At 33.8% G+C, this 27,308-nt stretch overlaps 3 protein-coding genes and 2 long non-coding RNA genes across 7 annotated transcripts in view; 2 read left to right on the forward strand and 3 right to left on the reverse strand.

Annotated features, from left to right (window-relative positions):
• The first annotated feature begins 2,960 nt into the window (after positions 1-2,960).
• LOC139430092 (uncharacterized) lies at positions 2,961-3,392 on the forward strand. Its single transcript, XR_011640650.1, has 2 exons — positions 2,961-3,217; positions 3,273-3,392. It is a non-coding gene; the product is annotated as an uncharacterized lncRNA (long non-coding RNA).
• Positions 3,393-3,578: 186 nt separating this feature from the next.
• Positions 3,579-5,218, reverse strand: LOC111417470 (uncharacterized). The gene is made up of 2 exons (XR_002706686.2): positions 5,028-5,218; positions 3,579-4,569 (listed from the first exon to the last, which is right to left on the reverse strand). It is a non-coding gene; the product is annotated as an uncharacterized lncRNA (long non-coding RNA).
• A 6,799-nt stretch (positions 5,219-12,017) lies between these two features.
• Positions 12,018-14,001, forward strand: LOC111417853 (Mevalonate kinase). Of its 2 annotated transcripts, none has more exons than XM_071197103.1 (2): positions 12,018-12,104; positions 12,307-14,001. In XM_071197103.1, the coding sequence occupies exon 2, from the start codon at positions 12,554-12,556 to the stop codon at positions 13,802-13,804; it is 1,251 nt and encodes a 416-aa protein (XP_071053204.1). In that variant the 5' UTR covers positions 12,018-12,104; positions 12,307-12,553; the 3' UTR covers positions 13,805-14,001. The 2 variants fall into 2 exon arrangements, with proteins under 2 accessions (XP_071053204.1, XP_071053203.1); XM_071197102.1 differs by having other exon boundaries at positions 12,081-12,153.
• A 56-nt stretch (positions 14,002-14,057) lies between these two features.
• On the reverse strand, positions 14,058-26,688 carry LOC111417851 (transient receptor potential cation channel subfamily V member nanchung). 2 transcript variants are annotated; one of them, XR_011640772.1, is made up of 13 exons: positions 26,374-26,688; positions 26,232-26,319; positions 26,002-26,178; positions 25,757-25,946; positions 21,197-21,350; positions 20,887-21,141; positions 20,369-20,833; positions 20,162-20,313; positions 19,999-20,108; positions 19,767-19,948; positions 19,472-19,714; positions 14,858-19,411; positions 14,058-14,806 (listed from the first exon to the last, which is right to left on the reverse strand). XR_011640772.1 is itself a non-coding variant. In XM_023050246.2 (12 exons), exons 1-12 carry the CDS (start codon positions 26,641-26,643, stop codon positions 19,274-19,276), a joined length of 2,424 nt encoding a protein of 807 aa, XP_022906014.2. In that variant the 5' UTR covers positions 26,644-26,688; the 3' UTR covers positions 14,058-19,273. The 2 variants fall into 2 exon arrangements, 1 of the variants encoding a protein (XP_022906014.2); XM_023050246.2 differs by having other exon boundaries at positions 14,058-19,411.
• A 2-nt stretch (positions 26,689-26,690) lies between these two features.
• The window catches only part of LOC111417850 (germ line transcription factor 1), a 28,860-nt gene continuing 28,242 nt past the window's right edge, over positions 26,691-27,308 (reverse strand). Inside the window, exon 9 of the mRNA XM_023050244.2 lies at positions 26,691-27,280. Coding sequence (XP_022906012.2) covers positions 26,803-27,280 — 478 coding nt within the window. The 3' untranslated portion in view covers positions 26,691-26,802. The remainder of the gene's footprint in view (positions 27,281-27,308) is intronic.

A 27,308-nucleotide genomic window follows, 5' to 3' on the forward strand; every position in this document is an offset into this window, starting at 1 on the left:
TGAATTTGACAAAATTGATAAGAATTAAAGAAGTCTACATTAGAATTTTTAAATGTTCTCTCAATTGGGCTTAAGTGACCATAGTTATCAACAAATTGATACATTCTTTCATGGACTGCATCAACCATCTTAATAAGCCCGTCACTTGCATAATTTAAATGTGTCTCATTGTTATACTCCTTGAAAGAAGTAAACAAATGATTCTCGTTACATTCTGCAGAATATAAATTTTCTCGGCACGTATCACAGTCCGGAATATGTATATTCTTCAGAAAATAACCAGCCACATAAGCCGTTCCTTGATTATCTTCTATACTTCGGTTTAGTTCGATATCTGAGAAAACAGGATTTGAATCCATTTTATCACTAGAATGAAAATCCTCTGGAAAATGTACTAACAAATCTTGTAGGTTCCCCAAAGACTCACAATAATCGTCTTGACAATTCCGTCCCCTACTTAAGGGCACAGAAAAGTTGTTAACGACAAGAGTCTTTAAGGCAGCTACAAATTGATGACATGTAGGATTAGTGTTAAAAAAGCCATGTTGGCGTACTTGACAAAATAAATTTCCCAGCGGATCTTGATTCAGTGATCTTAAAGAAAGAAACGAGACGCCTTTTTCACTTAAATGATTCCAAAGGAAAATAACTGATCGTATGGTAGTCTGCCAACCTTTAAGAAATCTAACTGACTTTGTACAGTCCCTACCGTTCCGATCAATCATTTGCCATTTGGTGATTTTAGGTAACAAATTGGACCAGAACTGTAATTGTGGGGAATCTTTTGATAACGCGCGCCGAAACTCTTTACCATTTTTTAGATATCGAACTCACCCATTCAGCGAATCAAACAATTGATCCATCAAATGAACAAATTCGACAGTAGCTAAAGATTCAGCAGGTAAATCTTTAGTTACATGAAATGTTTCTATCGATGCAGTAACTGTGTAACTCAACTGAGCAGCAGCCACTTTCACCTTCATTTTAATAAAACTATTATCAAAATTGAAATACTCTGATTTTAGTTTTGGCAACTATTTGTAGGTTCGCTGCTGATCTAAATTGAAGGCAGACTGAATATGTACAAACTTTGCGCGCTTATTGCTTTCATACGCAATATCATATCGCAACAACGCATTTCGTGTATTCTTTAGTAAATGTGGCACGTCATAGATTGTACATATTTTTTCCCGTTTACTTCAAACACATAATCGTCGTTACCACAAAGTAATTTACATGCAGCCACATTAGTAGACCCCTGATCACAAACAGTTGCGACCACCTTCAGCCCAATTGCTTGCAAATTACTAATTATTTTTACAATTAATTGCTTTAGGGAAGTAGCTGCTATTGTATTTTGAACAAAATAATAAGCAACAACTTGCTTATAATTTTTTTGAGTCCCTTTGACCATGAAAACCAATGCATGATTTGCCATTTCGTTATTGGTTCCGAGTTCACCAGATCTTCGAACCCCGAAATTCTTTGTTCATGAGCCTCATAATGAAGCCCACTACTACCCAGTAAACAAGAAACATCTGTGAAACATTTCAATTTTAACGTACAATGAATTAAATGAAATATTTTACAAGTACGTTTCATATACGTGACAGATACGATTGTTACGAAACGCATCTAAAGATATGTATCAAATACATTGCAGTAGGAATATTTATGAAATATCATTAAAATATGTAGCAGAAACATTTCATTTGAAACATTTCTCTACAAATGTGTCTGAAACATGTCTGAATATCTTCATCAGCGCCTGTGAACGTATGCGCATGTTCCAGGACGCGGTGACTCATCAGCGTCTTGTCACGACTTGTTCTATTGTGTGTTTTGTTCTGTTCAGTTCTGTTCTCAGTTCCTTCGAATCGTTTTCTATATATCTGTTCTGTGGCTCGAATATTGGTTTAGAATGGCGCAGGTAAGTTTCGTATAAGTTTTTTTATATATCACCACTAGATTTAGTTATTTTTAAATTTATCTAAAAACATTCTTGTTTAAAATGGTGACTTAAATCTTGTGATTGAATTTAACCGAAGAATATTATATTGACATAAAGCTATTCCTTAACCTTAAATTCTAAACTATTAAACTATTCCTTAAAGGTATTCGCTGCGACGGCGATTGTTACGCTTGATAATGTTGTCGCCAAGTCGACACGGCAGGAAATGAACATGCACAAACGTGCCCAAACCGACTTTTTCAACTGTCAGGTGACAACGACAAAAACCGTGGGTGTAGCGATACTTTCGCGTCGGTCTGGGTATGTTCATTTGCCGCTGCTCCGTGTTGACCTGGCGACAACGTCATGCGAAACAATCGCCGTTACAGCGAAGAAATCGCGTTGGTTAAGGAGGAGTTTAAAACGTTTTCCATGACCGAGTTCTAATTTAAACATACATTTTAGTGGCAGTTAGGAAGAGCTTCCATTTAACTGATAAAGAATATGAAGTGTAGTAAGAAATTGGTTACGACAAGCGAATTTACGTTATAATAGGCGAAATAAGGAAACCGCAGATGAGATAATAAAGAATATTGTTATTTTCTGTTAGTATTCTTTCTTTCGTTTACTCGTCGCAATACTGAAAACGTAGTGCAAGAATCGCATCTCAAATATGAAACAAATTTGAAAATTTTGTGTTGTCATTTCTCCATATATGTATATTTTATGTAGTTTTGTACTTTTATGTTTTAGTTTTATGTAGGTTATTTAAACTTTAGTTAAATTTCTTAGTCTTGAACAATCATAAAAAGATGATGAAAGAGATCCCCAGCTTCTTCAGACTACAAGTAAAGAAGACCTATTTATTTTGTAAAAGTCTTATTGTTATAAGTGAGACCACATGTTGTAAAATTCTTTTTATCAAGAAAAATAAACAATTCCACGACTGTAGTACATCGTTTGTGGTACATTACTTGTTTTATTGTATTATCTGACATGTAAATTCCCAGTAAACAAATTTGCGTTTCAGAAACATTTCTGATACATATTATTGAAACATGAAACGTTCTTCGACATATTTCTGAAACATAGATGAAACGTGTCTGAAACTGCTAATGTCCGACCCTTTTTATGTTTTATTGAAACGTTTCTATTGAAACGTTTCTGCAACATACAGCTGACAATTACGGTACACTACTAAAATGTTTCATTAATGGTTTTGAATTATTTCTGTAATGTTTTGTTTACATTTACATTACATTAATAGTATGTATCATAAACATTTAAAAATAATTTCTGAAAGGTTTCGTTGACGTTTCAGGGATGTACATATGTATGTAAAGATATAATTTCGTTGAGGTGTAGCGTCTGCATCCTGGACAAGATGCTCATACATGCTTCCTCAAAAGATATGCATATGCTGAGGAAGCATTTCTGAGCATACCACCCAGGGCGCAGACGGTGGACGCTGCAACAAAATCATACCTTAAGGTAGGAAAAATAATAATAGAAGTACGATATGGTACGATACTTGTTACTTACCGCCTACTGTACCAAATTTCAAAATTATCAGTCAATAATTTCTACTATTCTGTTTTCTCATTGATTAGGACATATAAAGTAAGTATAAGAGTAGGTATGCATTAAATATATTTAGTAAATATGTATACAAAATATATTAAAATGGTAACTAAAATAAAATTCTTATTTGTAAACAAATTAAACATAAACATTCCAATAATTTATGTAGGTCATTTAAATATAAAGTTAAATTTAGATCATATTAGTGGTATTTTTAATTATTTTTGCTTCTGTTTATATATAAAAGAATTTTTTTTTCTCAAACGATACATTGTTTCAATTAATACACATATATTTGTGATGTTTCGCCAGAGATCCCCAGCTTCTTCAGACTACAAATAAAGAATACCTATAATATATTTAATAATAATAATTATAATAATATATTTAACATTTTTTTTATCTTAGTTATTGGAGATATCACATGTTGTAAAATTCTTTTTATGAAGAGAAACTATCAGTATTACAAAATAACTTACAAAAACAGTTACATGACAATTTACATGTCAGATAATACAATAAAACAAGTAATGTACCACAAACGATGTACAACAGTCGTGGAATTGTTTATTTTTCTTGATAAAAAGAATTTTACAACATGTGGTCTCACTTATAACAATAAGACTTTTACAAAATAAATAGGTCTTCTTTACTTGTAGTCTGAAGAAGCTGGGGATCTCTTTCATCATCTTTTTATGATTGTTCAAGACTAAGAAATTTAACTAAAATTTAAATAACCTACATAAAACTAAAACATAAAAGTACAAAACTACATAAAATATACATATATGGAGAAATGGCAACACAAAATTTTTAAATTTGTTTCATATTTGAGATGCGATTCTTGCACTACGTTTTCCGTATTGCGACGAGTAAACGAAAGAAAGAATACTAAAAGAAAATAACAATATTCTTTATTATCTCATCTGCAGTTTCCTTATTTCGCCTATTATAACGTAAATTCGCTTGTCGTAACCAATTGCTTACTACCACTTCATATTCTTTATCAGTTAAATGGAAGCTCTTCCTAACTGCCACTAAAATGTATGTTTAAATTAGAATTCGGTCATGGAAAAAGTTTAAAACTCCTCCTTAACCAACGCGATTTATTCGTTGTAACGGCGATTGTTTCGCATGACGTTGTCGCCAGGTCAACACGAAGCCGCGGCAAATGAACATACCCAGACCGACGCGAAAGTATCGCTACACCCACGGTTTTTGTCGTTGTCACCTGATAGTTGAAAACGTCGGTTTGGGCACGTTTGTGCATGTTCATTTGCCGCCGTGTCGACTTGGCGACAACATTATCAAGCGTAACAATCGCCGTCGCAGCGAATACATCGCGTTGGAGGAATAACTTTATGTCAATATAATATTCTTCGGTTAAATTCAATCACAAGATTTAAGTCACCATTTTAAACAAGAATGTTTTTAGATAAATTTTAAAATAACTAAACCTAGTGGTGATATATAAAAAAACTTATACGAAACTTACCTGCGCCATTCTAAACCAATATTCGAGCCACAGAACAGATATATAGAAAACGATTCGAAGGAACTGAGAACAGAACTGAACAGAACAAAACACACAATAGAACAAGTCGTGACAAGACGCTGATGAGTAACCGCGTCCTGGAACATGCGCATACGTTCACAGGCGCTGATGAAGATATTCAGACATGTTTCAGAGACATTTGTAGAGAAATGTTTCAAATGTTACAAAAACAGTTACATGCCAATTGGCATGTAACTGTTTTTGTAAGTTATTTTGTAATACTGATAGTTTCTCTTCATAAAAAGAATTTTACAACATGTGATATCTCCAATAACTAAGATAAAAAAAAATGTTAAATATATTATTATAATTATTATTATTAAATATATTATAGGTATTCTTTACTTGTAGTCTGAAGAAGCTGGGAATCTCTGGCGAAACATCACAAATATATGTGTTTTAATTGAAACAATGTTTCGTTTGAGAAAAAAAAATTCTGTAGGTTATTCATATACAGGGTGTATCTGAATGACTGCAACAAACTTCAAGGGGTGATTCTTTAGTGAATTTTAAGGGTACTTTGATATATGAACCATGGGCGACTTCGGTTCCCCTAAGGAGCTACACCCCTCCAAAAATGGCGGAAAATTTTGGTTTAATTTCTTTTTCTCAAAAACCATAAACGCTAGGTAAATGAAATTTGGGGAACATGCTTAACTCATAATAGGGCATGTTTTGACCGTATTTGTACTTTCAACCTACCCTTCTAAACTACTAAACGTAACCACCCCTGTTCAATTTATGCCTAGATTTTTTTTATGATGATGATAAATACATTGGAAAAATTTCAGTTAGATAGATAAAACTATTCTAAAACTTTTTTGTCTCTCTGATGTTCTTCGAAAATTTAATAATTTCTGAGAAAAAAATAATTAAGCAAACACTAACTGTTAAGCTGTAGGGTTGTTAATCGAAAGTTGGAATGAATTTTTAATGATAAATCTTAGTAGGCTTTGCAATCTTTGTCAGAAATATTTTTGACGTTTAAATGTCAGTGGTTTTCGTACGATTATTATGTTCTATTTAAAATTTTGAAACGTCGAGTGAACGAGCGTAAATGCGATAGAACTTTATTTAAAAATTAATTTGAAAAACAATAATAATAATAAGAAAAACACTGATATTTAAACGTCAAAAATATTTCTGACAAAGATTACAAAGCCTACTAAAACTTTTTCATTAAAAATTCATTCCAACTTTTGATCGACAACCCCGTTGTTTAACGTGCAGTGTTTGCTTTATTATTTTTTTTCTCAAAAATTAGTCGTTTTTAGAAAAATTTTAAAGAGACAAAAAAGTTTTAGGATACTTTCATCTACCTAGATACATTTTTTTTAATGTATTTATCATCTGCATAAAAAAAATATTAGCAAAAATGTAAAGGGGGTGGTTACGTTTAGTACTTTAGAGGGGTAGGTTGAAAGTACAAATAGGGACAAAACATGCCCTATTATGAGTTAAGCATGTTCCCCCAATTTCATTTTCCTAGTGTTTATGGTTTTTGAGAAAAAAAAATTAAACCAAAATTTTCCGCCATTTTTGGAGGGATGTAGCTCCTTAAGGGAACCGAAGTCGCCCATGGTTCATATATCAAAGTACCCTTAAAATTCCCTAAAGAATCACCCCCTTGAAGTTTGTTGCAGTCATTCAGATACACCCTGTATAAACAGAAGTAAAAATAATTAAAAATACCACTAATATGATCTAAATTTAACTTTATATTTAAATGACCTACATAAATTATTGGAATGTTTATGTTTAATTTGTTTACAAATAAGAAAATTTTATTTTAGTTACCATTTTAATATATTTTGTATACATATTTACTAAATATATTTAATGCATACCTACTCTTATACTTACTTTATATGTCTTAATCAATGAGAAAACTGAATAGTAGAAATTATTGATTGATAATTTTGAAATTTGGTACAGTAGGCGGTAAGTAACAAGTATCGTACGTCTATTATTATTTTTCCTACCTTAAGGTATGATTTTGTTGCAGCGTCCACCGTCTGCGTCCTGGGTGGTATGCTCAGAAATGCTTCTTCAGCATATGCATATCTTTTGAGGAAACATGTATGAGCATCTTGTCCAGGATGCAGACGCTACACGTCAACGAAATTATGTATATCTTTACATAACTGGTGTGAAGTTATCCATAAATCCCAGCAATAAACATAAAACATTAATAATTCCGTAACTTATACGATTTGGGTAACCAAATTTCACACAGAGGTCACTCTTACCCTCAAGAACAGCTTACCACCCCTATATGGTAAAAAAAAATTGTTTCAACCCCCACCCCCGAAAAAGGGATGTTTTCGCCCTGATGGGCACCTTCGAATTAAACCAAATTCTACCACATAATAGAACACAGTTCTAAGTATTTTCATCAATTTTCAAAACACCGTAAGCCCTAACGGTTTTCGAAAAAAAAAAATCATTCTTATAAACCGCGGATGGGAATTTAGGGGTGAATTTGACCCCGTTGGGCACCTCCAAAATTGATGAAATTGACGTAAGGTATAACGGTTTCCGAGAAAGAAAATTTGTTATCAGACTCTATAAGTATACACCGCGGCGCGGACTTTGGGGGTGAATTTGACCCCGTTGGGCACCTCCAAAATTGATGAAATTTTAGGACGATTTAGAGGATGCCTTTGGCGATTTAAATCGACCATCCAAACACCGTAAGGTATAACGGTTTCCGAGAAAAAAAATTTGTTATTAGGCTATAGGTATACAGCGCGGCGCGGACTTTGGGGGTGAATTTGACCCCGTTGGGCACCTCCAAAATTGATGAAATTTTAGGACGATTTAGAGGATGCCTTTGGCGATTTAAATCGTCCATCCAAACACCGTAAGGTATAACGGTTTCCGAGAAAAAAAAATTGTTATTAGGCTATAGGTATACAGCGCGGCGCGGACTTTTGGGGGTGAATTTGACCCCGTTGGGCACCTCCAAAATTGATGAAATTTTAGGATGATTTAGAGGATGCCTTTGGCGATTTAAATCGACCATCAAGACACCGTAACCCTTAACGGCTTCAGAGAAAAAAATTTGTTATTAAATTGTACACATATGTAGACCAGATAGCAGGTGCCTTTAGCGATTTTAATAGATTATGAAAACTGCGAAACTCTTAATATTTCATGGAAAAAATAAATTTTGTTAAGAAAGGCATTTTGTAGTTTTATGAGCTTTTAGTCGTTACTGACAAAGGGTAAGAACTCCGCCACGTGCAGTTACAAAAGGCGCAGGTATAAAGGAAAAAATATGTCCATATTTTTTGCATTATAAGTGCATTCCGGGAAAATAGTTGCCGACATATTCGGCGTTGTTTTAGAGCGTTATACACATTTTTTAGATTTTGCCAGAAGGGTGAGGAGTAAACTTATAAATGTGCTTAAACTATTCTATTGGGGACGGAGATCACTAGTTGATATATTTTGCTGTAGTTCGCGCTTTATGGATATTTTATCGGTTCTTTTTAGAATCAATCTGCTTCGATATTTTCGTTAATATTTTTGTGTATATGTATAATATATTGTGTATAAATAAGTTATTATATTTATATATAATATAAATTATAAATTACAAATATAGTTATATTTAATTAAATATATAATATATATATATTAATATTTTGCCGAGGTAACGACGTCTTCATTTAGAAGCGCGAAGTTAATAAAGAAATAGTGATATTCAGAAACTTATTTTTGATGTTAATAAATGTACAGGGAATTCCTTTTTAACTTCTTTTCAGTAAAAAGGTCACTTAAGCAGGTACGTGGCTTACGAGTTCGTGCATTGTAAGTACACTTACACCGGCTTTGATCAATCATAGCCATGGATATTACTGTAACACAGGTAAGAACTTAATAATATATAAAGGTTCCTCAGCTATTGCAGAGATCAGTTGTTCTGCTTATCTCTTGTTAAAACCAGTGACCAGTGAAGATGTCGACGAAATTACTATTTTTGGGCGATAGTAATTTTTGCCGAATGCTACGTACTATACAAAGTAAGTATTTGTTTTAACAGATGTGAAGTTAATTCCTACTAATGGTATATATTTTTAGGACGACAATCAAAATGGACAAGCAACGGAAAATATTTCCTCGACTTAGCAGTAGGCGGTCAAACAATACTAAAACTTTTGCGGCACGCAAAGTGTATTCCAAAAACATGTTCCCCTTGGTTTTGTGGAGATATTGTTGAACGGCATATCGTTATAATGATAGGAACTAACGATATACTCCACAAAACATCACCATCCCAACTGAAGTCCCAATATTCTCACCTCTTCCACTTCCTTCTTTGCTTAAATCCTAAATGAATACAAATTTGCACAAACCTCCCTGCAAAAACTTCGAGTGTGTGAACGTAAGATATTATAATTTCTATGTCATGCTGTAAATAAATACTCTCCATGCCTTTATAGGAAATCAATCAGTACATTCGACGGTTTTGTGCTGAAAAGCAAATCAATTGTACCGACATTGAAGCAATTGTTAACAGAAACATGATGGAAGTTTACACAACGTGAAAATTTTTCTTTTCTTATGTATTTAATACAAATTTCTACACAGGGATGGCATTCACTTAAACGAACAAGGATTGGAAGCGGTCTGGAACGCGGTAGCAAGTAATTATAATAATATTCTCAATCCATTACACAATTTAATTATAAGTAAAACAGACCATTAGAAATTTCATTCTCTATTAAAAGTTTTTTTTTCTATCAAAAATCCACCCTCCAAATCATCCTAAAATTTCAGACAATTTCATCCCTATAGTGTCTAATGACAAATTTTTTTTCTCGGAAACCGTTATACCTTACGGTGTTTGGATGGTCGATTTAAATCGCCCAAGGCATCCTCTAAATCATCCTAAAATTTCATCAATTTTGGAGGTGCCCAACGGGGTCAAATTCACCCCCAAAAATCCGCGCCGCGGTGTATACTTATAGAGCCTGATAACAAATTTTTTTTCTCGGAAACCGTTATACCTTACGGTGTTTGGATGGTCGATTTAAATCGCCCAAGGCATCCTCTAAATCGTCCTAAAATTTCATCAATTTTGGAGGTGCCCAACGAGGTCAAATTCACCCCCAAAGTCCGCGCCGCGGTGTATACTTATAGAGTCTGATAACAAATTTTTTTTCTCGGAAACCGTTATACCTTACGGTGTTTGGATGGTCGATTTAAATCGCCAAAGGCATCCTCTAAATCGTCCTAAAATTTCATCAATTTTGGAGGTGCCCAACGAGGTTAAATTCACCCCCAAAGTCCGCGCCGCGGTGTATACTTATAGAGTCTGATAACAAATTTTTTTTCTCGGAAACCGTTATACCTTACGGTGTTTGGATGGTCGATTTAAATCGCCAAAGGCATCCTCTAAATCGTCCTAAAATTTCATCAATTTTGGAGGTGCCCAACGAGGTCAAATTCACCCCCAAAGTCCGCGCCGCGCTGTATACCTATAGCCTAATAACAAATTTTTTTTTCTCGGAAACCGTTATACCTTACGGTGTTTGGATGGTCGGTTTAAATCGCTAAAGGCATCCTCTAAATCATCCTAAAATTTCATCAATTTTGGAGGTGCCCAACGGGGTCAAATTCACCCCTAAAGTCCCATCCGCGGTTTATAAGAATGATTTTTTTTCTCAAAAACCGTTAGGGCTTACGGTGTTTTGAAAATTGATAAAAATACTTAGAACTGTGTTCTATTATGTGGTAGAATTTGGTTTAATTCGAAGGTGCCCATCAGGGCGAAAACATCCCTTTTTCGGGGGTGGGGGTTGAAACAAATTTTTTTTACCAAATGGGGGTGGTAAGCTGTTCTTGAGGGTAAGAGTGACCTCTGTGTGAAATTTGGTTACCCAAATCGTATTAGTTACGGAATTATTAATGTTTTAAGTTTATTGCTGGGATTTATGGATAACTTCACACCAGTCTTTACATACATATGTACATCCCTGAAACGTCAACGAAACCTTTCAGAAATTATTTTTAAATGTTTATGATACATACTATTAATGTAATGTAAACGTAAACAAAACATTACAGAAATAATTCAAAACCATTAATGAAACATTTTACCGTAATTGTCAGCTGTATGTTGCAGAAACGTTTCAATAAAACATAAAAAGGGTCGGACATTAGCAGTTTCAGACGCGTTTCATCTATGTTTCAGAAATATGTCGAAGAAACGTTTCATGTTTCAATAATATGTATCAGAAATGTTTCTGAAACGCAAATTTGTTTACTGGGCACCCATTCAGCGAATCAAACAATTGATCCATCAAATGAACAAATTCGGCAGTAGCTAAAGATTCAGCAGGTAAATCTTTAGTTACATGAAATGTTTCTATCGATGCAGTAACTGTGTAACTCAACTGAGCAGCAGCCACTTTCACCTTCATTTTAATAAAACTATTATCAAAATTGAAATACTCTGATTTTAGTTTTGGCAACTATTTGTAGGTTCGCTGCTGATCTAAATTGAAGGCAGACTGAATATGTACAAACTTTGCGCGCTTATTGCTTTCATACGCAATATCATATCGCAACAACGCATTTCGTGTATTCTTTAGTAAATGTGGCACGTCATAGATTGTACATATTTTTTCTCCGTTTACTTCAAACACATAATCGTCGTTACCACAAAGTAATTTCGGCCCAATTGCTTGCAAATTACTAATTATTTTTACAATTAATTGCTTTAGGGAAGTAGCTGCTATTGTATTTTGAACAAAATAATAAGCAACAACTTGCTTATAATTTTTTTGAACCCCTCTGACCATGAAAACCAATGCATGATTTGCCATTTTGTTATTGGTTCCGAGTTCACCCAGATCTTCGAATCCTGAAATTCTTTGTTCATGAGCCTTATAATGAAGCCCACTAATAAGTTGAACTTCGTCGAAAATGAGGGTGCAATACTTGTCAACATCGTTCATGTTCCTAACCTGACGTTTAAGATAATCCATAACATTTGGATTTATACCGGTACGAAAAGACATGTTGGACAACAGGCCTTTTAAAAGTCTTATTGATCGTCATTCAAAATGAGCTTGTAGATAACAATATAATCGTGGGCTTCTTTTGTAGATAGATAAAGCAAATGCTTTATCTTCCATAGTCCACCTTTTACCTGACGGAGCTCTACTAGAATTGCGTAATTGAGAATTAATAAATTCCTTTGTTACAGAATTCAAAGTAGATTCGAGGAGTCACCGGAACATCCTGTATAAACCATCCTAATTTATTTACATTTGAAGGTTATGTTAATTTTTTCTTTTCAAACAAATATAGTGAAAATAACTCAACATTTCAATCACACTTTTGTACCTTTTGTATTTTTCCCAAAAAGATTTTATCGCTTAAATAGATAAGTAGCACAAGTTAGAAAATTTACTCACGTAAAAGCGAACATAACCTCAAAAAATTTTAACAAAATGTGTTCGAAAACAGAAACATTACATTCAAATTACGATGACACATTGGGATATTCAATAAAGTTATCAGCACCAGGTAAAGTTATTTTGTTCGGAGAACATTCGGTCGTTTATGGAAAATTAGCACTTGCCGCAAGTTTGGGTTTACGAACACACCTTAATTTTATTGAAAACTTTGAAGATGATCATCAAAAAATCGTATTAAACTTCGAAGCTGTTAAACTTTATCATTCCTACGATATCAACGATATAAAACGAGAATTATTTAATGATTCCTCATCAAAAATATTGTTGGATAAACCAGAATTAAATAATCATGAAAAAATCTTATCGAAAGTTCAAGATTTTATATCAAAATATGGAGGAAGTGCCCCGATACAAAAATCTCAACATCAAGCTCTTGTAGCATTTTTTTATTTATTTATTTCAATGACTAACCAATTAGATGTGACATCATTTACAATCACAGTGAAAAGTGATTTGCATATTGGTGCTGGTTTAGGAAGTTCAGCTTCTTTTTTAGTTGTTATATCAGCAGCATTTTATAAATACTTTAAATTCAAAACTGAAAATCTTTCTGTGGAAGATTTAAATGAACTCTCATTTAATAATCTTGAGTTTAATAAAAAGAAATTTACTGAAAAAGACTTAGAATTGATATCAAAATGGGCCTACAATGCAGAAAAAATAATTCATGGGACACCTTCAGGATTAGATAATACAATATGTACTTATGGAATGATGGTTGAGTTTAAGAAAGGGGGGCCAATCACCCCATTAATATTAAATCACAAATTATCTGTTATTTTAATCAATTCAAAAGTGCCTAAAGACACCAAAGCGCAAGTTGAAAAAGTAGCTTGTTTAAAAGTGAAATATCCAGAAGTAGTTAATAGCATATTAAATGCTATGGAAGAAATTGCTTTGAAAGCATCAACAACATTAAAATCATTAAATATTGAAAATAAAGACGAAGTTGATAAGATATTGGATGATTGTGTTAATATTAACCAAGGCTTATTACAATCATTGGGAGCTTCTCATATTTCTTTAAATAATATTTGTAATATTCTATTGGAAAAGAAATTACATGGGAAATTAACTGGCGCTGGTGGTGGAGGATACGCATTTGGGTTTATTCCAGAAGGTTATGCAAAAGAAGATTTGGATTTTGTTATTAAAAATCTTGAAAAAAATGGATATGAAGCGAAAATTATTGAATTAGGTGGAGCAGGACTTATCAATCATTAAGAAAAGTACATTTATAGTTTTTCTTTAATTAAATTGTTATATTTGTTATATTTATGAAATATAATTTACTAAATTTGACAAATTTTAAATTTAATTAATTTTCTAAAATCATCAAAACATGACTTTAAATTAACTGGAGTAGCACAAGGTTTATATATCAATATTGAACATGAAAATATAAGTATTATTTAAAGTCTTATTGTAACTTATTTATTTAATACTTATATGTACAAAATATGCTAACGATTTTTTTTTTAATTTTTTACATGTGGCAGCAGATTTTTAAATATACAGGTAGTCCATTTAACGTGAGACAAGCGATTATCTCGAAAACGGTTCATTTTACATAAAAATGAACCAAATGAAAGTTGTTCAGTGCGAAGGGGGGAAACCATATGACGATAACATTTTTGACCTTGACCTTATTTTCAAGGTCATATGAAGGTCACGACCAATTTTTTAAATGACACTCTATATATTTTATTGTAAAATCTGAATCTGTGGATAAAAGTAATTCAAAAAAAGATTACCGTGTGGTTTTGCCAGTACGACGGCGAAACATGTTTTGTAGACAAAATCTAAATAATTTTTTTATTCAAATAGTTTTAAATATTGTTTATTTATAAAAAAAATGATTAAACTATTCTATTAATCAACAAAAAGTATAAAATTTATAATAAATGTTCAAATATTTCAATACATTTATTAACTCTTCTACTAAAACTTTCTATACATCTAAAGGTTTTCTTGGCTATTATTTCTGCATGCATTTCTTATCCGCTCTTTTATGTTTTCTGGCGTAGTCGGTATTGCGCGATAAACATTATCCTTAAGGAGGCCCCACAAAAAAATCAAGAGTTAACACCTCTTGATTTTTTTGATCAGGTGATCTGGCAGGCCAGGATTTGGACCTCCCCTTCCAATCCATCGCCAAGCATAATCCCAACCTAAAGCTTCACGTGCAATATGTGAAAAATTTTTGTCTTTCTTTCCTGCTCAAATCTATAAGTAACGTTGGTAAGACGTCATCTAAAAAATTTCGGTACTTCTTACCATTCAGCATGGGGCGATCAATTTATCACCAATTATGCCACACCAAACATTAACCGACCGAGGTCGTTGATGTCCTACTTCACGCAACCATCAAAGATGAGGAAGGGAAGAAGTTGGTGGCTAGGTTCCGATGTGGAAACGAGGAGAGAGCTAACAGATACTGGATGGCCGATGAGGAGATGTGGTGTAGGTTGTGCAGGGAGGAATGGGAAACGTTGGAACATATGTTGAATGGGTGCAGTGAGTTGAGGAAGGAGGAGATGGACCGAGGGCAGATCTTAGGAGAGGGGGGAGAGGGGAAACGATGGATGAGAATGGTTGTGGGGGTGAGGAGACAAAGGAATGGATGAGGGGATGATTGGGCCGAGGGTGTGGAAATAGAGGAAGAGGGTAGAGGGTGAAAATAATATTTTAATAAAGTAAAGAATTGTAGACAGATTGTTGTATACAATAAACTCTTAATTAAATATCCGGCCGAAGGGGTTGCAAAATCACTATCCGTTCCATCACTAATAATAAGCTAATCGGTCGGTATCTAGTAAATAGTTCTTGGACTTCTATGGTTTTAATAACATAATTTCATAAAACTGGTTGTCATATCGCGGCGCCTCGGCTTGGAAGTTGTAGATCATTTGACCAATTAAGGGGGGAAACTACAAAAAATCGATTTTTTTATTGCATAAATCGTTAGCTTAACTATCCAAGAATACGATGTCAAAATTACAAACCGAAATTCGCATTCTTTTAGATTTTATGAGCATGGAACCGAGCGGTCTGCCGTAGCCTATACTAGAGATGTGCGCGTTAGTGATTTTTTATGCCCGCTCATGATCTATACCACGCGGGTCGCACATACCACTTACGTGAACATATGAATCAGGTGACTCACGCGTGATTTACTTGTGACATCATTAGCGAAAAAGCTCAGCACTTACTATGGACTAGCGATTTGAAGACATACATCGATAGTGTAGAAAATATGAAAACAGCGATTATGGCGACATACTATCATATTATATCCACCGATGAAAATCCTCGACACGAGTGTTGCCCATAGGGAGAAGACAGCTGGTGCGTGTGGCAGAAACGAATAGCTCTTGGTATGGAGCTTGCACCGCATCCTACTCCATTGCATCCCGACATACAGCAGGAAATTCTGTATATATATATATGAAGATTTATCAAGGGATGAATTACTGGAAAGATGTTTAGGTGGCCACACGCGAAACGCAAATGAAAGCTTTAATTTCACAAGTTGGCGATTAGTTCCTAAACATTTGCACTCCGGACTAAAAGTCATCGAATTGGCATCGTACTTAGCCGCGGGCTTATTCAATGCAGGAAATTCATCCCTTCTGATGATCATGAACGAAGCAGGAATTGTAGTAGGTACGCAAAGCTTCCAGTACGCTGAACAAATAGATAACCAGCGCGTGAGTCGACAGAATCGACGTAGTTCATTGAAGTCGAAGGAAGGTCGGGAAGCTCGAAAAGCACTGCTGTAAGCGCAAAATGAAGCCTATGAGGAAGAAGAAGGACAAATGTATGGTGCTGGAATCGCGGATTAATCGGTGACTACTTTATATTATTGTTAACTTTTCTAAATTTCTAGTTTTCGAGATTTTTTTTTCAAACGCGTTTTTCTCAAAATGACTTTTTTCACATTTGCGGGAACTCTAACTCAAAAAGTAATGAACCAATCATTATGAAAATTGATATTATGATTCTTTATGAAATTACGAAATATATGAACCAACTTTTGAGATGATATCATGATTTTAAGAGATTTTTTTTTGCAAAATTAGTAAAAAAAAAAATTGAAATTTTAAGTAAATTTTTCCAATACCTGCAAAATTTTTAATTTTCGTTACATTTACCTGCATTGAGGTTCATATTCTTAGAAAATAAGTTATTAACCTAAAATGAAAAGCTTTTCGATATCAGATGAAAATTGAAATGGCTACACGTCCCGCAATTGGAGAACTCTAGGTACGACGTCCAGCGGACATCAGTGAATAACTTTGTTATTTTTCTATAAAATTATTTAAAAAAGTTCACAAAAGTTGTTCGAAATATAAACAAAATAGTGTCAAAATTTGATTAAATTCTAATCAATTCTTCCCACCCAAAAAAAATCCTAAAAAATCAATGAAAATGAGCCTCCTAATGTGGTTTTCCCCCTTAAAAAACTTTGTGGCCTAAGCATATACAGGGTGTATCTGAATGACTGCAACAAACTTCAAGGGGTGATTCTTTAGTGAATTTTAAGGGTACTTTCATATATGAACCATGGGTGACTTCGGCTCCCCTAAGGAGCTACACCCCTCCAAAAATGGCGGAAAATTTTGGTTTAATTGTTTTTTCTCAAAAACCATAAACGCTAGGAAAATGAAATTTGGGGAATATGTTTAACTCATAATAGGGCACGTTTCGACCCTATTTGTACTTTCAACCTACCCTTCTAAACTACTAAACGTAACCACCCCCGTTCAATTTATGCCTAGATTTTTTTTATGAAGATGATAAATACATTGGAAAAATTTCAGTTAAATAGATAAAACTATTCTAAAACTTTTTTGTCTGTTTGATGTTCTTCGAAAATTTAATAATTTCTGAGAAAAAAAATAATTAAGCAAACACTAACTGTTAAGCTGTAGGGTTGTTAATCGAAAGTTGGAATGAATTTTTAATGAAAAAATCTTAGTAGGTTTTGCAATCTTTGTCAGAAATATTTTTGACGTTTAAATGTCAGTGGTTTTTGGAAAAATTTTAGAGAGACAAAAAAGTTTTAGGGTACTTTCATCTACCTAGATAAAAAATTTTTAATGTATTTATCATCTGCATAAAAAAAATATTAGCAAAAATGTGAAGGGGGTGGTTACGTTTAGTAGTTTAGAAGGGTAGGTTGAAAGTACAAGTAGGGTCAAAACATGCCCTATTATGAGTTAAACATATTCCCCAAATTTCATTTTCCTAGCGTTTATGGTTTTTGAGAAAAACAAATTAAACCAAAATTTTCCGCCATTTTTGGAGGGGTGTAGCTCCTTAGGGGAGCCGAAGTCGCCCATGGTTCATATATTAAAGTACCCTTAAAATTCACTAAAGAATCACCCCGTGAAGTTTGTTGCAGTCATTCAGATACACCCTGTATAAATTAAAATTATATCAACCTGAAACTGGTCATCATATTGTGTCTTGTAACAATGTTGTTTGTCAATTGTTTTTTTCTTTTGAAAAGTAATTCGAAGAGAATATCGTCCTATACCGATACTCCACTGCCAAAACTCACTAAGTGACATTTTGATATTTTGGAGAAAAACACTAATAATTTTCGAGCATTTCACTTAGTGACTATTAACTGCACGAAACAGGCTTATTTAGTACGTTATCGTAGTTAAATATTTTTCCCACAGATACTCCACTTCAAAATGTAGTTAGTGGCTAAGTTATTTCGATTTTCTTAAAAATGTTAGTGAATTTTGGCAGTGATAGGGCGATATGTAGTATTCAATAAAAGACAAATATCTCCTGAGAAATTGACTGCCAGCTTTCTCCATCTCTTTGGTAGTATGGTTCCACGCTGGTTATTTGTAAGCACAATTTTTGGCAGCCTACTATTTAGTATTCTAATCACGTGGTAGTGCCAAAATTTGGTTTCGCCATTTCACAACGGCCTGAACCCTGTATTAGTCTCTGATATTTGAGTTATTAATTCTGCCCTATCTGGTCTTTCCTGAGATCGTCCTTAGGTTCTTCATTTCTTCTACTCTTTAACTTGCTCTTCTATTTGTTAGGTACTTTACTATTTAGTTTTACTATTAGGTACTTTTATTGCGCACTCTACTACTTATATGCATGAATTTGTTCGACCAAACATTACCTCAAATTGAGATTGCGAACACTTTGTTGATTTGACTTCTCAGGTCTTTTGCGGGATCGTGAATGTTTGGGAAAGTAGGAACATTTCATGACTAGTTCGATGGGAATATTGTCGACTACCAGATTACATTTTTTTGGCTCTCTTGCTACCACCATAAAATTTAATTTTAAAGGACCCAATCCATGTTCAGACCTTCACTCGCTTGATAGAATCTGTGTTGTTGTTTTTGCAGTCATTCACTAAGTTAGCGATTATTGCAGCATAATCAGCGTAGCATATTAAGTAGACTTTCTGTGGACCTATTTTATATCCTAAGATTAAAGTTATCACTGCCTCGATTATTTTGTTCATTAATACGTTGAACAAAAATGGGCAAGACACCTTTTCGGATGCCATCTGATATTGGGATGTCTTCAATTAATTCTTCTCTGGCCCTTTCTTTAGTTGTGTACTTTGTGTCTAATTTGTGTGACAAAGCATATATGCAGGTGAATTTTTACATGACAAATACTTTACATTACTATTTTGTATTAAATTTAAATAACGTGAGTTGTTTTTGATAATTGACTAGAAAGGGTTTTCTTTCCAACAACTTTTTCTTTCCTTTTATTAACATGTCTTTCATGTCTTCTTTTCATTTCAAGGATTTCCTTCATTTCTTCTTTATCTTCATCCTACAATTACAAAAAAAAACTTGATAAATATAATCTTTTGTAAACATTGTAATTTGTTACGCTTTGATTAAGTCGCAAGACCAAAGCTCTTCTTCCATCAGACATTGGTTGAGAATAAACCATTAATTGTTTCAATCTTTCAGCTGGACTAACTCCTCTTTCAACAACTAACACAATCCTAGCCCATTGTCTTTGCCATTCATTTCTTGTTTCAGCTATTTTTTGATATGTATTTCCCATCATTGCGATTAACATGTTAATTAATAAAATTGCCACTATTCCCATGTAAATAACAAATAGAAGCTAAAATAGAATTAATTTTTATATTAAAAGTGTTATTTAATGATATTATTACTTTTGCTACGTATTCGTGTTCAGTTCTTGAAAATGCGGTGTAATAATCCCCGAAATTTGTTAAAGACATTAAAAACATCGCCATTATTGATTCCATCGGGGTAGACATGGGGTTTGTTGCGGAATCGTCAACATCTTCAGGGGTTAAGGGATTATCGAAAGATAGGAAAATTATGTAATAAGCTGAAATTAAAAAGAATGTTATAATTATTTAAGAATTTAAAAAGAAACACCTTGTGAAAATCCCATTACAAAAACCAAATAAATTGAAGCGAATCGAAGTAAATCACCCATAACCATACGATAAATCATAACAACGAAAGGACCAACCGTTTTAAATCCTCTAAAAAAATGGTTAATGATAAACAAAAATATTTTTGGTTTAAAATTTATTACCTGCAGAAAAATAGAAAATACGGCGCTGTTGTTAACATAATAATAACAGCAATAGTATCTTCAATTTCATCTGAGCATGAAAATCTTAGCCACGGAATTATAAGCATTAATATACACGAAAATAGAAACATAACTCTGGATGGAGCGGTCATCTTAAGATAAAAAATTATTTAAAAAATACGAATATAAATTGTATCGTTTTCATACCAAATTTTCAAAAAACATTCTAACCCCTAAAAATCGCGCCTCTCTAACAGCCGCTGCTAAATAACTAAAAGCACCAATTAAAATAGCGATTTCAGCTGCGACTCGAACTTTTTTCTCGTTATTGTCAAAATTTAATAATCGGCATTCCTCCTGCATGGATTCCCACCATTCCTCGACGTTCTCAGTTTCATTTTCGTATCGAAACGTTTCATTTAACACAATACCAAAATTTAAAGACTCGGAAATATTTATTTTTAGCGTAATATTAGTTGAGTTGGTCGAATTTGTTGAAACCGATGACATTAGAGGCCCGGGTCTTAAAGTAAAACAAACCAATGAGATAATAAAATAAAATGAGAAGGTGTAGAATTGTCTGTAAAATTTCTTTTTAACGAAAGCATTCCATTTTGCCGTTAATAAATCGATGATGACACCGTCCATTAATTCTAAATGTTCACCTTTATCCTATAAAAAGAATTATTAGTAAGTATATAAATTAAAATTGGAATTTATCTTACACCAAATACAACTGAATTTAAAACTGAAGTTTTACTGATGTTTCCTGTTTCGATATCGATGGTATCAATTTGACTTAAAGGGTAAGCAGCACATGTTATACTCCCTATTTGCCAATAAATTTCCCGTTCGATATTTAATATATGAAAAAATATTTCAACGCGAGCTAATTGAGCGGCTAAAGTAAGGGGTGTTAAGTTTTTTACGTTTTTTATTGCTAAACTAGCTCCGACCTCATAAGCCATATCAAAAGCATCCTAAAAAATTAATAATTGTAAATAATAACATTAATTAAAACGAAACTAATCATACAATTTTTTGGTAAATAACTAAAAGATGCAACACGGTATTTCCATTTGTATCTTGTGCATCTGGATCAGCTCCCCTAGATAACATCAACCTGAAGCATTCTTCTTGTCCGAGACATGCGGCGAATGATAATGGATATTCACCCCAGTAAACATATCTAAAATAAGTATTTATATAACTCTGTTTTAAATTAAAAGGAAATATATACACATTATAATTTGTAGATGAGTATATATTTCTTAATTGTGGATAAGGAAATGGAGGAAGGGTGATGCTAGAAGAAATATGGAGGAAGAATATAAATGGTGAGGAGTACCGAAGGTAGTTTTGAAAAGGATGTGAAGGTAATTTTCAAGACAGGGATGACCATTAGAACTTTACAGGGTTCTGGTCAAAATTAAAATTTGAAAATTCAGATTTAAGTATTATCAATTGCGTTCTCTTCGACTAAAATATTTTCAGATATTTAACACTTCCGGTTATACCGGAAGTCGCCACCTACTTTATTTTTTTAAATGGAACATCCTGTATATTTTTACATATTTGGATTTGTCTGTTTTCAAGGTTTATGAATAACTTTACTTTTTGGAATTTGATTCGGCCGTTCTCGAGTTATTCGAATTTTTCTAGAAAAATCTGCTCCAGCAGACATTTTTTGTTCAAAAAATCAGAGAACACTCGATTTTTGGGATATCAATTTAGGATTCAGAACATGCTTAAGCAACATGATGGAGTATGTTTTGGTGCCGAGTATGGCTGTCTAGAACGTTTGGTCACTTTACTGTGGCACGTTACTTTTTCGAAACTTGGAAGTACCATAACTTCATTTTTTTAAATGGCACCCCCCATATCTTATTACATAGTCGTCTTCGGTGCCTCATTTTACATCTTTTATATCCCATGTGTCCTATACCTAACATTTATAGTTTGGGAGATAATTACCCGGAACCTGAAAATATTTTACTAAAAAGCTGGCATCAAACATCAGAAGTCTGCAAATTTTCAAAAGACCACTTCATATGGTTATACACTAGGTCACACTAGGTATTCATGGCACACTAGGTTAAATATCGATATGATATGTGGGCATTTTTCAAAAAACCATAATTATCTTCCAAACTATAAATGTTAGGTATAGGACATATGGGATATAAAAAATGTAAAATGAGACACCCAAGACGACTAAGCAATAAAATATGGGGGGTGCCATTTAAAAAAATGAAGTTATGGTACTTCCGTGAAGTTATGGTTACAAATTTCGAAAAGTTAACGTGACGTAGTTAAGTGACCAAACGTTCCAGACGGCCGTATTCGGCACCAAAACATACTCCATCATGTTGCTTAAACATGTTCTGAATCCTAAATTGATATCCCAAAAATCGAGTGTTCTCTGATTTTTTTAACAAATGTCTGCTAGAGAAGATTTTTCTGGAAAAATTCGAATAACTCGAGAACGGCCGAATCAAATTGCAAAAAGTAAAGTTAGTCTTAAACCTTGAAAAAAGGCAAATCCAAATATGTAAAAATATATAGGGTGTTCCATTTAAAAAAATAAAGTAGGTGGCGACTTTCGGTATAACCGAAAGTGCTAGAAATCTGAAAATATTTTAGTGGAAGAGAACGCAATTAATAATACTTAAATCTGAATTCTCAAATTTTTGTTTTGACTAGAACCCTGTAAAGTTCTAATGAACGGTCGTCGTGGATGACCCTGCAGAGGTGACGGGGAAGATCTTCAGAGAGTTAATTCAATGTGGGAGGTGGTATATCAAAGCTTTGGTTGTACATGGTTGAGGAATATTACGATGTGAGATCATGTTCTGCGGGCACTGCGGAGAAAAAGAAGATGAATATAAGGTGGAGAGAAGGAACGAGGGGAAAGGTAGGTATGAAACCAGGAAAAAATACTGCGGAAAATTCCAGGCAGCCATTGAAATGCTAAGACGCGAGTATTGATTATGACGGTGAAGAGCGGCAAGAGAGTGGAGAAGTGTTAATAAACTAGCAAGGACCAAGGAGTGGTATTTGGAACGAGGCGGATGTTTGCAACAAAGGGAAGAATTTCCTGAGTAGATAAAGCGGGGTGGGATAAAATTAAACAGGGGTTGCTGGAAGAATGGGACATCCTATCTTCTCTGCATACTGACAATACAGAGAAGATAGGAAAAAATGGAAGGCCGAGTGGTGGAATCATAACGGAAGTCAAAGAAGAGATGGCGTTAGCGATGGAAAAAAATTGGGAAAGGAAGGATATGGTAATGAGAGAAGTGAAGATGGATGGGGGTAAAGCGGAGATAATTACGGTGTATAGTAAAAGGATGGGGGAGACGAAACGTAAAATTGAATCCATGACTCAGGTGATAAGAGAAGGGTAATCGGGAGGACTTTAATGCACGAATTAGAGACGATGGAGCTAGAGCGGGAGAGGATGTAAAGCGGAACAACAACGACAAAAAGTGCAAAACAAGAAAGGTAGAGAACTGTTACAACAGATAAAAGAGAAGGAACGGTAGATTTTGGTCGGGAATAAGAAAGAAGGAGACAAAGTAGTATACTTATATTCACCGGAATTATGCGCTCGGAGTCCAGGAAGTCTATCAGCTGGCTGTTAACAATCTTTTCCAAGACCTTGGACAAGGAACACAATATACTTATGGGCCTCAAGGAAGAAAAATCAATGGAACTAGACACTTTAGGTACCGGAATGACAATCGACTTTTTCCACAGTGAAGGAAAAACACCCTCCAGTAGACAAGTATTAATTATGTTTACTATATGAGATAAAATTACAGGACAAGCCAGTTTAATAAAATGAATTCCAATACCATCCGCGCCGACAGCATTCGACCTTACGTCCTGCAATACATTCATGATAGAACTTTCGGAAATGAGGCTAAATTTAAAGATATTAGGGCCAAACTTAGAGTTATTGTAAACGTTTATCAGATTATCAACTCTACAATCACCAGAGCACTGGGTCTTCAAAAAATGGTCGTTTAATTCAGAACAATTTTTTAAGTTATTTGGCAAGGAATGATCCTGAAATTTTAGTAAATTATTTCGACGAAGCACTTTCCACGGATTAGTAGAATTTTGGATTTCCTGAGTCATATAGGCACGCTTCTCATTTTTAATAGAATTATTCACAAGATTCCTCAAATCCTTATAATAATTCCAATCGGCCAGACTCTTTGTTCTTTTAAATTTAGAAAGGGCTTTATTTCTTAAGTCCTGCATAAGCCGAACACTATCAGTAAGCCACGGGCATGGGACGTGGTCACCAGAAACCTTTACCAGCGGGGCAAATCTATCAATAGCCAAAGTTAACAAACAATTAAATAAATCTACTTTCTCATCAATATCACGTAAGTAAAATATATTGTCAAAAGGAAGAGACCGCAAGAAGGCCAAAAAAAGGGACAGGTCAAAATATTTCAGAGATCTAACATACCTGGAGGAGGCAGTTGGCTCAAAGGATAAATTGAACTTGCAAGAAGACACTCCTTCATGTGTAGCACTCTAATTTTAACGAAAATCAACTTAGGGATGTCGAATTTTTATCCACGCCAAATTTCAACTCAGCAACTCACGGTAAGGGCTGGATTTTTATTATTTTTTTCACCTAACATAGCGAATTCCTCCTACTTTTATTAGGGGTTGACCTCCCTTCATGTGTAGCACTCTAATTTTAACGAAAATCAACTTAGGGATGTTGAAGCTATATTCACACCAAATTTCATCCTTGCAACTCACGGCTAAGGGGATGGTTTTATTTCTTTTTAAAGCCGAGACGTTTTTACCCTATTTTATTAGCAGTTTCAAAATTTATTCTAGAATTCTGGGATAAACAGCAGGTAGTGACCTTCGTAACATTCATTTAACACAACATGATCATATTTTCTATGTTCAATCCGTTTCAGTGTGCGTTTTAATCTTAGCGACGGATTTGCGACCGTGGTGGAATTGACAAAATCCGTCGCTGAAAAGTCGTCGCTAACTTCACTCCAATCCCATTTTCCGAAAAACAATATTTTAAGCTAAACTATTTGGGTTAATAACCGTTTTCAAATAAAGTACGAGGATAGGCTGGAGCAGAGGAGCAATTTAATATTTTAGGAGAGTGTTGAATGGAGAGTAAGAATGGGGTGAGTGAGTATAGATAACAAGAAAGAAGGGAATATTATATCAGAGTAGGGTACTCAACAGAGGAGGGAAGAATCAAACACTGTGGAAGGAGTTGATGGGTAGAGATAGAGATGTGGAAAAACAAGAACATCGTGCTCAGTTGAAATAGGGGATAAACAATAAGAAGTAAATAATAAGGTCATAATAAATGAGGAAATTCCAGGGTACCTGATGGAGGAGGGTAGAGGGAAGGAAAAGGTATGATTGCGCGATTTAAGCGCGGGAATGAAGAGGGGACGAATAAATATTGTATGGGAGATGAGGAAAGGAAGTGTAGATTGTGTGGAGATGTGAGAAAGAAAAGCGTAGATGGCAGAGATGATGAGTAAGAAGAGGGGGGGATGAAAATAACAATAAAAGATATATGTATATATATACCCATCATAATTCGTTTCTATACAAACATTAACCCACTCATGATCCAAAGAATCCCATCTTGAAGATTTTTGATCTTCAGGGCACATAAAATTACCAAAACAACGTTCTTGAAAATTTACCCCAGCGTCTAAAAGGTATCTAACCATTGAAGGATCTTCGTTTACAATTGCCACATGAAGAACATTTTCACCTAAATAAAAAAAAAATTATGTTTGAGAATTTAATAAAATTTTATAAAGAATAACCATAATATTCGTCTGACATATAAATATCGTTAATTAATTTTGGATAAAATCTTAAAATACGTTTAGCTATATCGCTATGAAGAGATGTTGCGTTCAAAAGGCATAGATGAAGGATTGTTTCACCAACGGCCCCGCGTTCTTTTAATTTCCAACATAAATGTCTATAAAGATGTGGATCTAAAAAATGTGTTAATGTTAATGCAATAAATACGGTAATTTTAAAAATAAACTTTTTTGATACTCTTCTTCCGAAATATCAGGTCCTTCATCATCAATTTCGAAATCATCAGGATTTTCCATCATTTTTAATTGGGGTAACTAAAATCAATTTCAAATATTAATAAAAAATACGTTAATTTAATTTCAACTCACCAATTTATGTCTTGGTCTATCTTTATTTCTTAACAATACTAATTGTGCTAATGGAATATATTTTCCTTCACCTTTATTATACAAAAACGGTTCAATTTTAGTTTTTATAGCATGATCAATTTCAGCGTACTGTTTATTTTGAGCGGCTCTTTTCATTAATTCCACAAATAAACCACCACCTTTTAAATCAACAAATTTATAAATGGCTTGCATAGAAGCCCCGGCTTGCTTTTTAACACCGCTAGTAACATTACTTTCCGTATTTCCCATTATTAATTGAGAATTAATTCGTTAAATTGGATTTTTGGTAAATAAAATTTTACTGTTTGAAAAGCAACTTTATTTGATCAATAATAAAAGGAGATTAGTACAGAAATATGTTTGATCAATAAAGTGATTCAAAATAATGAATGTAAAATAAAAATAAATTCATTTCTTCTTTCCTCTTCCTCTACCCGGCTTTTTTTCTGCTGGTTTTTTCTCGCCTCCTTTTACTGGTTTCTTTGCTTTTTTAGCAGTTACCATAGAGTCTTTAGAAACATCTTCTTCATCACCATCACTTAAATTTTCATCATTTTCACTGTTTAAATTATCTTCTTCTAAATAAGAAGAGGCCTTCTTTTTAACCGTTGTTGCAGAAGCATATGGAAGCAAAACGTTTTTATTGTAAGCTCGTGTAAAAGCAGCTTTAACTTTGCTATCAACCATAGCCATAGGATCGCTTTGTTTTGACCAAGAAGTAACGTGTATTAAGTTACTTAAATCTTCTCTTAATAAATTGTAAGTGTTCATGACTGCAACGGAGTCATTAACACCTTCGTTTCCATTTTTTATTAATGGTTTTATTATTTTATTTCGAATGAAATAGCTGTAATCTAAATTTACGTCGTTTCGACTACCAGAAATACTAAAAATAAATTATGTTTAAAATAAAT

The sequence above is a fragment of the Onthophagus taurus genome, chromosome 6 (genome assembly GCF_036711975.1).
Source record: "Onthophagus taurus isolate NC chromosome 6, IU_Otau_3.0, whole genome shotgun sequence".
Taxonomy (NCBI): Eukaryota; Metazoa; Arthropoda; class Insecta; order Coleoptera; family Scarabaeidae; genus Onthophagus; species Onthophagus taurus.